A 13,537-nucleotide genomic window follows, 5' to 3' on the forward strand; every position below is an offset into this window, starting at 1 on the left:
CAGCTCACACACTGCTGTTTTTGTCTTTTCTGGTGCCTAGATCGATGCCAGGTGGTCCGTCCAGTTTCACTTCTTCGTTTAGACTTTGTAGTGATTGATACTACTGAGTTACTTGCTAGGCCATTTCAGAGGGCAGTTGAGTCAACCACATTGCTGTGGGTCTGGAGTCTCACATAAGCCAGACCAGGTGAAGAAGGCAGATTTCCTTCACTGTAGGACATTAGTGAGCCAGATGGGTTTTTAACAACAATTGATAATGGTTTCGTGGTCAGCAGATGCTTAATTGCAAATTTTTTTTATTGAATTCAAATTCCACCATCTGCCAAGGCAGGATTTGAACCCGGGTCCCCAGAACATTAGCTGAGTTTCTGGATTAATAGTCTCAGTCATTATCTCTTTCAGACACAGCAGAGTGTGCAACAACTTAATTTTACTGGATTTCCTCCATTTCCTGCTTGAGGGTTGATCTTTGGGAGAAGTAAGATAAAGGAGGCTGCCAGACTGCAGTGGTAGAAGCTATGTACATAACTGTAATCCCAATCCTATGAACAGAAAAACAATGAACCTGCATAAATTACCCCATGATCATTTCTGAATTTTACATGCAAATCATAAGTGAATAATTTGCTCAAATATTTTCAAATATCAAATATTTTGCTCAATGTATTAATAATGGTGCCTTTCATAGAATCATGATGCAACACAGAATGAAATCTTTTGGTCTATCATGCCTGTCTAGTCATTCGAAAGAGCTTTTGAATTACTTTACACTGTGTCCCTCTTTCCCCATTGCCAGGCATTTATACAATTTCTTTTGAAAGTTAGCACTGAATCAACTTCCATCACCCTTTCAAGGTGTGTACTTTCAATTCACTGGGTAAAATTCTCCTGATGTCATCTCTGTTTCTCCTGTCAATCACTGGGTATCAAGTGTTCTAGTTACTGACATTTCTGCCACTGGAGACAATTTCTCCTTGTTTATTGTAGGAAGTCTGTTCTTGATCTTGAATACTTCTCCCAAATCTTCTCTTAACCTGCTCTGAGCCAAGAAGAACAGCACTAGCTCCTCCACTCTTTCCATGTAACTGAAGTCTCTGTGTGAGATAGCACTTTCAGGTATTAAAGAAGTATAAAGCAAGTCTGCAACTCCATTTTGATTTAGTCCCCTCCCCCTGTCCCTACCTCCTCCTCGCCTTCTGATGATTTGTTTTGTGTGTAAATATCCAATTGGCTACATGGAAGATTTATGGGTGGTGGTTAATAGTTAAAAGCCAAAAAAAATTCAACGATTTGGTGATGGGGAGAAAAAATATTTGGTCGTATGCGATAGTGCTTCAGGATAAAAATGAATAAAAACAGTCTGTACTGGAGCTCTCCCATTTTCCATCAGGGACCTGGAGGTACAGGAGGGTGCATGCAGCACTCCCACACAACCTCAATTGCAGCAATTCACAGACTCCCAGCCCAACTGTCTATATTGCCGTGGAGTCTGTGGATCATGGATATGTTGGTTCTGGGCGAATGCACCCTCTTTTTAGTTATTTAAAAAATCTTTTGTTTTGCTTTTGGTTGCACATCAGTACCATGCTCCTGATCTTTGCAGTTCTGGTGAGGAGGGATGTGGGCAAGTCAGAGGACCTCCTCATTGGTCTACTCCTGGGCCTGACCAAATGGCTTTTACAGGTGTGGGCAGTGGGCTGTGGAGGGGGTTGTTTCTGCTGACTGTCTGCCCTTCTTCTGTGGCTACATTCATGCTTAGGTGACCTTGGAGAGGAAGCAAGCAATGTCCACCAATACTCTTGATGCCTTTAGAAAGAGGTGGCCACCCTGGATACAGTGCTTAATCTCCCCATCAAACTCCTTTTTGATTTAGCCCCTTCCCATTCTCCTCACCTCTTCCTCACCTTTGATAATTTGTTTTCCCTTAATGGGTTTTGCATGTAAATATCCAATTAGCTACAAGGTTGATTTACTGGTGGTGTAGTTAGCAGCTACAAAGAAAAAAAATGTCACAGTGGTTTGGTGATGGCAAGAAAGAAATGTTCAGTTGTATATAAGAGCAATTCTGTATGTAGAAAGAAAATAAAGCTGGTTTACAAAACTGTCTTGGGCTGGGACTAGGCACGAGTAGCGGCTCTATTTGAGTATTCAATAATAAGCGACAATAATAAGCGATGTTCCTTTCCCAACCGACTGCCTGAGTTATTACACTGGCAATAAAAGCCATGAAAAGTTTTGGACAGCCTTGCCTTTCATTGAATGCAGCAAGATCATGACAGGAAATATTAAAATTGCTGCTGTTTCAAAAACTGGAACCTATTGATGCAGTGTGGAGGATTGGCCCCGTACGCTGAAACAATGAGATATTTTCTTCAGGCAGACAGACAGAAGGAGATCACGAACAAAAGTCATTCTCCTGACTGTTTAAGGGACTCCAATTTTCAGCAACAGAAATACTTTAATCCTCCCAGCAGCCCTGGAGTCAAAATTTTTTGATGAATGACAGATATGGTAGTAGATCACTATGACCCTAAATCATTCATTATATTCTAGCAGTACAGGTTTAACATGGCAAATAGACTTCCTGGGCAGCCAGTTAGTGAATTCTTAATGAGACTGAGGAAAGTGGAGGAACACTAGGTTGGGGTCAGCACTTTAGGAAATGTTAAGCGATTGATTATCTTGTGGAATTAATAATATTGCCACTCAAATGAAGCTACTGACTGAATCAGATGAAGAACTGGCCTTTTCCCATGAAAACATGGAAAAAGGGGCTGAAGAGTTTCAGAGGCCCATAGACAGTACTGTCCTTAAACTTGGGCGATCCCCATTCCATAGAGTGAAGTCCCCAGTGTATAATACTCGCAGCTCCTGTTTGTTGCCAAGGAAGGCTGTTTAGTGTCAGAAGCCACAAGGTTCCAGAAGTGGACAGAAGCTTCTGCACAATACAGTGAGGAACGAGAACATCCAAGCCACACTTGCACTCATAGAATTTGCCCCAGACAAGGTTACTGATATGGGTGAAATGCAAACCAACCAGGCCAATGGGTGAAGCCACCTCAACAAAGGGTTTTGCAAATAAATCAGCCCAAGAGTGAGGAATTGATACAGATAAATTGTATCACTGCTGCCAAACTGGACCCAAATAAGATAAAACTTCAGGTAAATGGCTACCCCTAGATGTGGAAGTAGAGACAGATGCTGCTGTAAGTATTGTTGGAGAGAAAACGTTTAGGAAATTCTATTGGGGCATCTTGCTTTTATGTCTGTGAGACACCAAGGTTAGATTGACCCCATACACTGGGGAGCCTTTATGTATTACTGACATTACTGCAGCCCCAGTTACACATGGCCAACAGACTGTCCGATTCCCCTTAATGGTGATACAACGGCTAGGTCCCAACCTTTTGGGAAGGGACTTGCTACAGAAAATCTGCCTCGATTGGCAACAGATGTTTAAAATGGATACTGACAATGTATATTAAGTAATTGGGAAGTATTCCGAAATGTTCCAAGAAGCCTTGGGAAGATAGTAGGTGCCACGACCAAGATGTATGTAGACCCAGAGGCCCAGCCTAAATGCTTCAGGGCACGGTTAGTCCCCTATGCCCTATGCACCAAAGTAGAGGCCAAATTAGAACATCTAGAGGAATGTAGCATCATACACACAATGTAATTTGCTGAATGGGCCATGCCAGTAAGTCCCAGTTTTAAAATTTGACAATTCAGTCTGTCTCTGTGGGGTATTATAAGTTGAGGGTCAACAGACCTTCTTGCTTTGTCAGATACCCTGTGCCATGCATAGAATACCTGTGTGCAAAACTGGCTCGGGACTACATAGTTTCCAAATTGAATATAAGCCACACCGACCTCCAACTAGATGACATCCAAGAACGTCATCCCTATAAATAGTCACAAATGACAGTATGAGTACACTTGCTGCCTTTTGGGGTGTTTCAGCTTGTGCTTTGAAAGGGTGATGGAGAACATCCTCCAAAGGGTGCCCAGAATGGCAGTCTATTTGATAATGTTTTAATCTTAGGAGCTGCTGCAAAGGCATATTTGGAGAATGTGGAGGAGGTTTTGCAGCATTTTTCTGCAGCTGGTGTCGGGCTAAAAAGGGATAAATATATGTTCCAGGTACATGGCTGACAAGGACAGATTACGCCCTGTCGAAAAGAAGGTAAAGGCCATAAAAAGGGCTGCAATTCCAAGGAATGTAATAGAATTGAAATGTCTTCTAGGTCTCATAAATTACCATGGGAAATTCATTCTGAACCTGACAATCCTGCTGGCAAGAGATAGTAGGAACTGCAGATGCTGGAGAATCCGAGACAACAAGGTGCAGGGCTGGATGAACACAGCAGGCCAAGCAGCATCAGAGGAGCAGAAAGGCTGACGTTTCGGGCCTAGACCCTTCATCAGAAAAGGGGGAGGGGAAGGGGGTTCTGAAATAAATAGGGAGAGAGTGGGAGGCGGATAGAAGATGGATAGAGGAGAGGATAGGTGGAGAGGAAACAAACAGGTCGAAGAGGCGGGGATGGGGCCAGTAAAGGTGAGTGTAGGTGGGGAGTTAGGGAGGGGATAGGTCAGTCCAGGGAGGATGGACAGGTCAAGGGGGCGGGATGAGGTTAGTCGGTAGGAGATGGAGGTGCGGCTTGAGGTGGGAGGAGGGGATAGGTAGGAGGAAGAACAGGTTAGGGAGGCGGGGACGAGCTGGACTGGTTTTGGGATGCGGTAGGAGGAGGGGAGATTTTGAAGCTTGTGAAATCCACATTGATACCATTGGGCTGCAGGGTTCCCAAGCGGAATATGAGTTGCTGTTCCTGCAACCTTCGGGTGGCATCGTTGTGGCACTGCAGGAGGCCCAGGATGGACATGTCGTCTGAGGAATGGGAGGGGGAGTTGAAATGGTTCGCGACTGGGAGGTGCAGTTGTTTATTGCGAACCGAGCGTAGGTGTTCTGCAAAGCAGTCCCCGAGCCTCCGCTTGGTTTCCCCGATGTAGAGGAAGCCACACCGGGTACAGCGGATGCAGTATATCACATTGGCAGATGTGCAGGTGAACATCTGCTTGATGTGGAAAGTCTTCTTGGGGCCTGGGATGGGGGTGAGGGAGGAGGTATGGGGGCAGGCATAGCACTTCCTGCGGTTGCAGGGAGAAGTGCCGGGTGTGGTGGAGCTGGAGGGGAGTGTGGAGCGGACAAGAGAGTCACGGAGACAGTGGTCCCTCCGGAAAGCAGATAAGGGTGGGGAGGGAAAGATGTCTTTGGTGGTGGGGTCGGATTGCAGATGGCGGAAGTGTCGGTCCTGCTGGCAACCCTGCATAACCTGGTAAAAAGATCAGAAATCATTGTGATAAATACCACAAGGCAAAGCCTTTGCAAACATCAAACAACAATCACCATCAAGAAATATATTAGCCCATTACTACTTCCAGAGACCACTCATTGTAACCTGCAATGCCTCCCCTTTGAGATAGGGGCGGTATTATCACACTGTTGCAAGAATGGATCAGAATGTCCAATTGCATATGCATCACAACTCTTGGTGGAGGCAGAAAGGAAGTATGCCCAGATTGAGAAAGAAGATTTGGCCATGGTATTCACGGTGAAAAAGTCCCATGAGTATATCAATGGTCAGCATTTCACCACAGTAACTGATCATAAACTTCCGCTGGGCCTCTACAAGGAAGACAAAGTGATTCCTGCCATCACATCAGTTTGGATCCAACACTGGTTGCTGCAATTAGGTGCCTGTGAATTTACCTTGGAGCATTCTGCAGGGAGCATATAACCAATGCAGATTCCTTGAGCCGTCTGCCACTATCCACCAGCCTACCTTCATTTCTGAAGATGGATATTGTCATCACAACTTTGAACTTCATGGACACTACACCATTATCTGCCAAGTGAATCCAGGCATGGACCCAAAAGGACCCTACATTGGCTGCATCATATCATCCTAAATGCTGGACCATAAATCTATCCTATGAAGAGTTGAAGCTCGAGATCTGAAAATATGGTCGCCCAGTAATTTCTAAACTGAAAATGCTCACAAATAGCTATGTTTGGTCTCCTGACGTAGACATTGATATTGAAAACATGATCAATTGGTGCAAAATGTGGAAAACCAGAAGACCCCACAAACAACTTTGTTGCATTCATGGGAATGGCCTGGGAGACTCTGAGTGCAAGTACTGGTTAGCAAGGTTAGATCACATGGTATCCAGGGAGAGCTAGCCATTTGGACACAAAATTGACTTGAAGGTCTGAGACAGAGGATGTTGGTGGAGATTTCTTTTTTGGACTGGAGGCCTGTGACCAGCAGTGTGCTGCAAAGATCAGTGCTGGGTCCTTTGCTTTTTGTCATTAATATAAACGATTTGGATTTGAATATAGGAGGAATGGTTAGTAAATTTGCAGATGAGTTTGCAAAATTGGTGGTGTAGTGGACAGCAAAAATGGTTATCTCAGAGTACAATGGGATCTTGATCAGATGGGCCGATGAGTGGCAGACGGAGTTTAATTTACATAAATGTGAGGTCATGCATTTTGGTAAGGCAAATCGGGGCAGTACTTATACACTTAATGGTAGGGTCCTGCAGAGTGTTGCTGAACAAAGAGACCTTGGGATGGACGTTCACAGTTCCACAGAAGGTGGAGTCACAGGTAGACAGGGTAGTGAAGAAAGCATTTGGTACAGTTGCCTTTAATGGTCAGTGCATTGAGTATAGGAGTCGGGAGGTGATGTTGCAGCTGTACAGGACATTGGTTAGGCCACTATTGGAATACTGCATTCAATTCTCATCTTCCTGCTGTAGGAAAAATGTTGTGAAACTTGAAAGGGTGAAGAAAAGATGTTGCCAGGGTTGGAGGGTTTGAGCTGTAAGGAGAGGCTGAATAGGCTGTGGCTATTTTCCCTGGAGCATCGGAGGTTGAGGGGTGACCTTATAGTGGTTTATAAAATCATGAGGGGCATGGATAGGGTGAATTGCCAAAGGCTTTTTCCCACAGTAGGGGAGTTTAAAATTAGAGGGCATAGGTTTAAAGTGAGAGGGGAAAGATTTAAAAGTATCCTAAGGGGGAACTTTTTCGTGCAGAGGGTGGTGCGTGTATGGAATGAGCTGCCTGAGGAAGTGGTGGAGGCTGGTACAACTACAACATTTAACAGGCATTTGGATGGGTGCATGAATGAAAGGGTTTAGAGGAATGTGGGCCAAATACTGGCAAATGGGACTAGATTAATTTAGGATATCCGGTTGGCATAGATGAGTTGGACCGAAGGGTCTGTTTCCATGCTGTACATCTCTCTGACTCTATGACTCCATTCAAAATGGATGGTCTTGCATTGAATGGCCTCTATTACCTCTTACAACATTGTAGAAAATCCCCACCAGTCCGTTAAGTATGCCTGGTTTACCCAAGGTCCGCATAACAGACAATGGGACCCCATTTACCAGTGGGGTTTCAGACTTTTATGAAGACAAATGGAGTAAGAGACAATGGTACAGCACCCTACCACTCCTCAAACAGTCTGGCTGAGCGGGCAGTCCAGGTATTCAAAAGTAGCATGAGAAAGCAGACTACAGGTTCTTTGGAGATGAAGCTTATACATTTCCTCTTCAACTCCTCATATGATGACAGGGATAGCCCCGGTAGAACTACTGATGGGGTGACACCTTTGGACTAGGCTGAACTTGACTTTCCCAAACTTGGGCAGCAAGGGTGAAATTAAGATAAGAAACCCAAAAAAAATGGGGCCATGATGAGCATAGGCCAGATGAAGAGTTTAAACCAGAACAGGACCAGTATCTTACATGGTTAAAACCAGGGAGAACATAGCATATAAACAGATCAACCACCTCAGTTGGCTGGAATCCTCCATGGGGACAATTGTTTCGACAGAGAAGACACCATTGGCATCCTTTTCACCAACTTGCAAATGGGAAATTCCGCCTACTAAAAAATTGAGAGCCAGTCCTGAGGACTATGAGGTCTCAGACTCAGAGATGAAGACAGAGGCGGCAGAAGCTCAGCAAGAGATGGTGACTGAGAACACACTCCCTACGGTGGCTCTTCAAAAAGCTTCATGTCAAAGACGTTCACCTATTTATACTCACTGACCAGAAAGCCAGGAATGGGATCATAGGCAAAGTGACATAAGTGACCCATCATCACAGGAATGAGGGGGACCCCTCAGATTTGGAGGGGATGGGATATGATAACCCCTGCAGGCCCAAGGGGAATCTCTAACTAATCTCCTCATGGAGCTCATTGAGTATGAGTTCCCTTGGTAACAGGCAATGGCTTGTCTATCTGGAATTCATCACTTGAGCCCTTTGTAATGCAGACTCAAAGAAATATAGGTTAATTAAGAAAAACAGAAAAATAGATAATGCAGACCTTATTCTGTCTCACAATACATATAAAATATACATATGAGGATCTGGCGGGGAAAAAAGAAAAATAAAGGACACTATTTTGCCCTAAAAATAAGCTCACTGATAGAGGAATTTCCCCTTCAAGAAGAAGCCGACATTTCATGCATCTTTTTTGTGTGTTGTTAGAACTGAACCCATTCAGGAAAGTGGGAAGTATTCCATGACTCTCCTGACTTTTCCCTTGTAGATGGTGGACAGGCATCAGTGAGACAAGAGCTGAGTTATTCACCATAAAATTCTGAGCCTCTGACCTACAAGCAGTGAGGACATGTGGGCAGCCAGTGAGCTTGACTGTTAGAGACTCTGCAATCAGTTTGTCAATTATGATCTATGTGTTGGAGACAGCTCACTGGAAGAGGAGGCTCCACAAATATCCCTATCCTAAGATTGCGGAGCCTAGCATTTAAATGGCTGGTTCAGGTCATGGTCAATGATAGCCCTAACAATGTTGATACTGGTAATGCCATTAAAAAAAGTGGTGATGGCTAGATTCTCTCTTTCTGAAGGTGGTCATTTCCTGGCATTTGTGCACCACAAACGTTACTTGCCTCTTTGATGATTGAGTTTAAACTGATAGGGCAGCAATAGGCTGGTATGAATGTGTCTGCTTTTTGGCTACAGCACATACCTGGACAATTTTTGACATTGTCAGATAGATGCCAGTGTTGTGGTTGCACTGGAACACCTTGCCTGGAGGTGCGGATAGTTCTGGAGCACAAGTCTTCAATACTAATGTCAGAATGTTGTCAGTGCCCATTGCGTTTGCAGTATCCATGGTCTTCAGCAGTTTCTTTGCAAAATGTAACATGAATCTGATCGCACAAACACTAACATTCGTGATGCTGGGAACTCAGGAGGAGGCTGAGATGGACCATTTATCAGTACTGATCATGGAAAATGGCTGCAAATGCTTTAGTCTTGTCTTTCGCGCTGCTAGGCTCCCCAGTCTTAGGATGGGGCTATTTGTGGAGCCTCCTCTTCCAGTGAGCTTGCCACTTCAACACCACGTTTCCTCACCAACATTTTTGTCTCAGCACACTAATGCTCCAGCGACCTTCAGCATGAGCTTGAAGAACAACATCCCATTTTCCACGTGGGGACCCTGCAGCCTCTAGGAATCAACATTGAGTTCAATAATTTTACAGCCTGATTCCATGCTTTCATGTTTCTTTTTTACCCACCCCACACCCAGTGCTGTTATAACATGGGTTGCTTTTGGCATAGTCACACAGTCCCACACACTCCTAGACCCATTGTCAAATTATATGGGTGCATTCAGCACAGCTAATCCATTTTCTCACTCTTATTCAGCTTTTCTTCTGTCCTGGCCTGCTTTCGATTGTCTCCTTGTTTACCTACCACTTTCATATCTCTCTTTCTATCTGGGTTCTGTCTCCACCTATTCGCTCTCCTCTCCACCCTTCCAACTCCTCAACTTTGGCTTCAGCATAAATAAGAATTTTTACCAGCTACAACATTTCTGATGAAGAGTCACTGGACTCAAACATTAACTCTGTTTTCTTTCAACAGAGGCTGCCAGTCCTACTGAGTTTCTCCAGCAATTTCTGTTTTTGTTGCTTGTCTAGTCTGTGAGACAGCTCTCTCCATTTTGGCACAAGCCCCCAGATGTTATGAAGGAGGGCTTTGCAGTGTTCACAGTGTTGGACTTGTCTGTGTTACTTCTGATTCCTGGCTGATTCTGGGTGGTCTGCCAGCTTTTATTCCTTAGATTTTGCAGCAATTTGATACAATTGAGTGGCTTGTTAGACCATTTCTGATGGTACTTTAAGATTCAAGAGAGGGTCCGGAGTTACATGAGGATCAAACCAGTTAAGGAGAACAGATTTCCTTCTCCAAAGGACCAAAATGAATCAGACGGTTTTTACAATAATCAGTAATGGTTTCATGATAACCATTAATTAACTAACTGATTACAAATTTCACCATCTACCAAGAGGGATTCAAACCCATGTCTCGAGAGCATTAGCCGACGCCGCTGGATTACTTGTCAAGTGACATAATCAATTTGCCACCCCTGCCTTTCCGTTTGGAAAAAAGATACCTTTTTTGGTGGAATTATTAGTTTGTTAGAAACAAATAATACATGAGATATTGTGAGATTGTATCACTCGAAAGGTAACAGTAATGAAATCTAAGTAACATAAGTAAAAGATACCTCTGAAATCTTTCAGAGAGAAGAGATGTTTTTCCAACATTGTTGTAAGATGACAAATATATAAATAACAATGACACAACTGTACCTCAAAGAAGAATCGTAACATCAAGGCAAGTGCCCCAAAGCAGAAGCCAGGGCCAATCTGTTGTGTGTAGATGCTCTTATCAGGGTAAAGGCCTTTTTTGTCTTTCATTTTCTTTAACTGTAAAATTAAAAGCAGTATTCAGCAATATTGTTCATACTTAAATATTATCCCTTATAGCAACAACTTTCTATTGAACAATTACAATATATCTCCCGATTTTCACACTCGAACGTATAATTTGTCCTGCATTGTATATGCATTTCATTGACTATACTTTCCAGACCGGTGACCACAGTACACTCTGCAACCTAGGTGGGTTAAGGATCATGAGTAAGGAAAGTAAGAATTACATACAATATAGCGCAGAAGTAACACATTGAGTATAACCGTGCTGTGTTGCCATTTATTCTGCACTTGCGCTCCCTCCCATTCTTCCTCAACTATCCCTGTCAGCATAATCTCCAATCCGTTTTTCCCCAAGCTTATCCAGATTCCCCTTGAGTACATCTGTGCTAATTGTTTTGACTACATTTGTTTTATTAGTTTACAGGATGTAGACATCGTGGACTAAGGAAGCATTTATTACCTATTTACCCTGGAGACAATGGTAGTGAGCTATCTCTTAAACTGCTGCAGTTCTTGAGGTGTAGAGACAGCCACAATACTGTTATGAAGGGAGCTCCAAGATTTTGACCCAGGAACAGGGAAGGAATAGCAATATAGTTCCAAATCAGGATGGTGTCTGGCTTGAAGGGAAACTTGCAGCTGGTGGCTTTTCCAAGCATCTACTGCCCTTCTCCTTCAAGGAGGAAGAGGTTGTGGGTTTGGAATGTGCTGGCAAAGAAACCTGGAAGGGTTAATTCAGTGGTATACACTGCTGCTACTTTTGTTGGTGGTGAAGGAACAAATATTGAAGGTGTTAGATGTGCTTACAATCAGTGGGCTGTAACAGGAAGTAAGTTCCTCACTGCAGAATTCCTGGCGTCTGACCTATTCTTGTAACCACTGAATTTATATATTTTTAAAAAATTTATTCACGGGATATGGGCGTCATGGTGGCTAGCCACCATTTATTGCCCATCCCTAATTCCTCAGAAAGCAGTTAAAAGTCAGTAACATTGTGGCGGATCTGGAATCACATGTAGGTCAGACCAGGGAAGGGTGGCAGTTTCCCTCCCTAAAGGACATTAGTGAACTGGATAGAATTTTCTGACAATCAACAAGTTTTATGGTCATCATTAGACTCTCAATTCCAGATTTTTATTCATCTACTATAGTTGGATATAAGGCTTGATCAGTTTAATGTCTGGTCAATGAAAGCCTCCAGGATGTTGATAGTGAACAATTCAATGATAGTCATGCCTTGGCACATCAAGTGGTGATGGATGATTCGCTGTTGTTGATGATAGTCATTGCCTGGCATTGACATGATACAAATGTTACTTGCCACTAACATACAAACAGATGAATTAGGAGCAGGAGTAGGTCATTCAGCCCCTTGAGCCTGCTCCACCATTCGATAAGATCATGACTGATTTCATTACTCCACATTCCCATCTACCTTCCACAATTTTTTACAACTCCTTCTTAATCAAGAATCTATTTACCCTTGCCTTAAAATTATTCAAAGATTCTGTTTCAATTGGCTTTTGAGTAACAAAGATCCAAAGACTTACGACCCAGTGTGAGAAAAGAAATTCCCTCATTTTTGTCGTAAATAGTTGACCTGTTATTTTTAACCATGACCCTCCATCCCACAAAAGGAAACTTCTCCACCTATCTTCTCCTCTATCCATCTTCTATCCGCCTGCCCCTCTCTCCCTATTTATTTCAGAACCCCCCTCCCCTCCCCCATTTCTGATGAAGATTCTAGGTCCGAAACGTCAGCCTTCTTGCTCCTATGATGCTGCTTGGCCGGCTGTGTTCATCCAGCTCTGCACCTTGTTCTCTTTACACCTACCATGTCAAGGTCCCTCAGTATCTTAAATGTTTCGATCCAGTTGCCTCTCACTTATTTAAACTTTAGCAGATAAAACCTGTCCAACCTACCCTCTAAACACAGTCTGCCCACTCCAAGTACTGGTCTAGTAAATATACTCTGAACTGCTTCCAATACATATACATCCTTCACGGACTAAGGAAAGCAATACTCTACATAGTACTCCAGATGTTGTCTCACCAGTGCCCTGTATAACTGAAACATAACCTCTCTACTTTTGTATTCAATTGACCTCGCAATAAAGGTGATTTGTGTTGGATTTCCTTATTACTTATAGCTGCGTACTAATTTTTCGTGATTCATGCAGTAGGGCATCCAGATCTCTCTGCATTCAGATCTGTTCAATTTCTCACCTTTGGGATAATAGGCTCTTTTTTTATTCTTCCTGCCAAAATGGACATTTTCACATTTTCCCACATTGTGTTCCATCTGACAGACCTATGCCCACTTAGCCTTTCTATATTTCTTTGTAGCCTCCTTATGTCCTCTTCACAATTTACATTCTTACTTATTTTAATTAGCTTTATTGTCACATGAACTCAAATGAACGTAGTGAGTTTACAAGTTGCTGTTTACGGCACCATCTTAGGTATAAGGTACCTAGGTACAGATTCGACAGTACAAGTTCTTAGGGAAAAAAATGAGAAAAATAAAGAAATAAGAAGAGCAGTACTGCAGATTGTAGGAATATGCTGGAAAATAGAGAAATAAAAAGTTCAGAACGACAGTCCTTCCAACCCAGTCCACTCCATCAACTAGCCTCCAGTCCATACCAGGCCTTGACTCCAGACCACCAGGCTCTTGAGGCTGAGAGACCGCTCTGGAATCATCTCGG

The 13,537-nt window shown here is 43.3% G+C and overlaps 1 protein-coding gene across 1 annotated transcript in view; it reads right to left on the bottom strand.

Moving 5' to 3' along the window:
- Positions 1–358: 358 nt before the first annotated feature.
- The window catches only part of mymk (myomaker, myoblast fusion factor), a 39,550-nt gene continuing 26,371 nt past the window's right edge, over positions 359–13,537 (bottom strand). Inside the window, exons 4-5 of the mRNA XM_020533759.2 lie at positions 10,704–10,820; positions 359–542 (exon numbers count right to left, since the gene is read on the bottom strand). Of these exons, the coding sequence (XP_020389348.1) occupies positions 399–542; positions 10,704–10,820 (261 nt within the window). The 3' untranslated portion in view covers positions 359–398. The remainder of the gene's footprint in view (positions 543–10,703; positions 10,821–13,537) is intronic.

The sequence above is a fragment of the Rhincodon typus genome, chromosome 28, assembly GCF_021869965.1.
Source record: "Rhincodon typus isolate 14 chromosome 28, sRhiTyp1.1, whole genome shotgun sequence".
NCBI classification, from domain to species: domain Eukaryota; kingdom Metazoa; phylum Chordata; class Chondrichthyes; order Orectolobiformes; family Rhincodontidae; genus Rhincodon; species Rhincodon typus.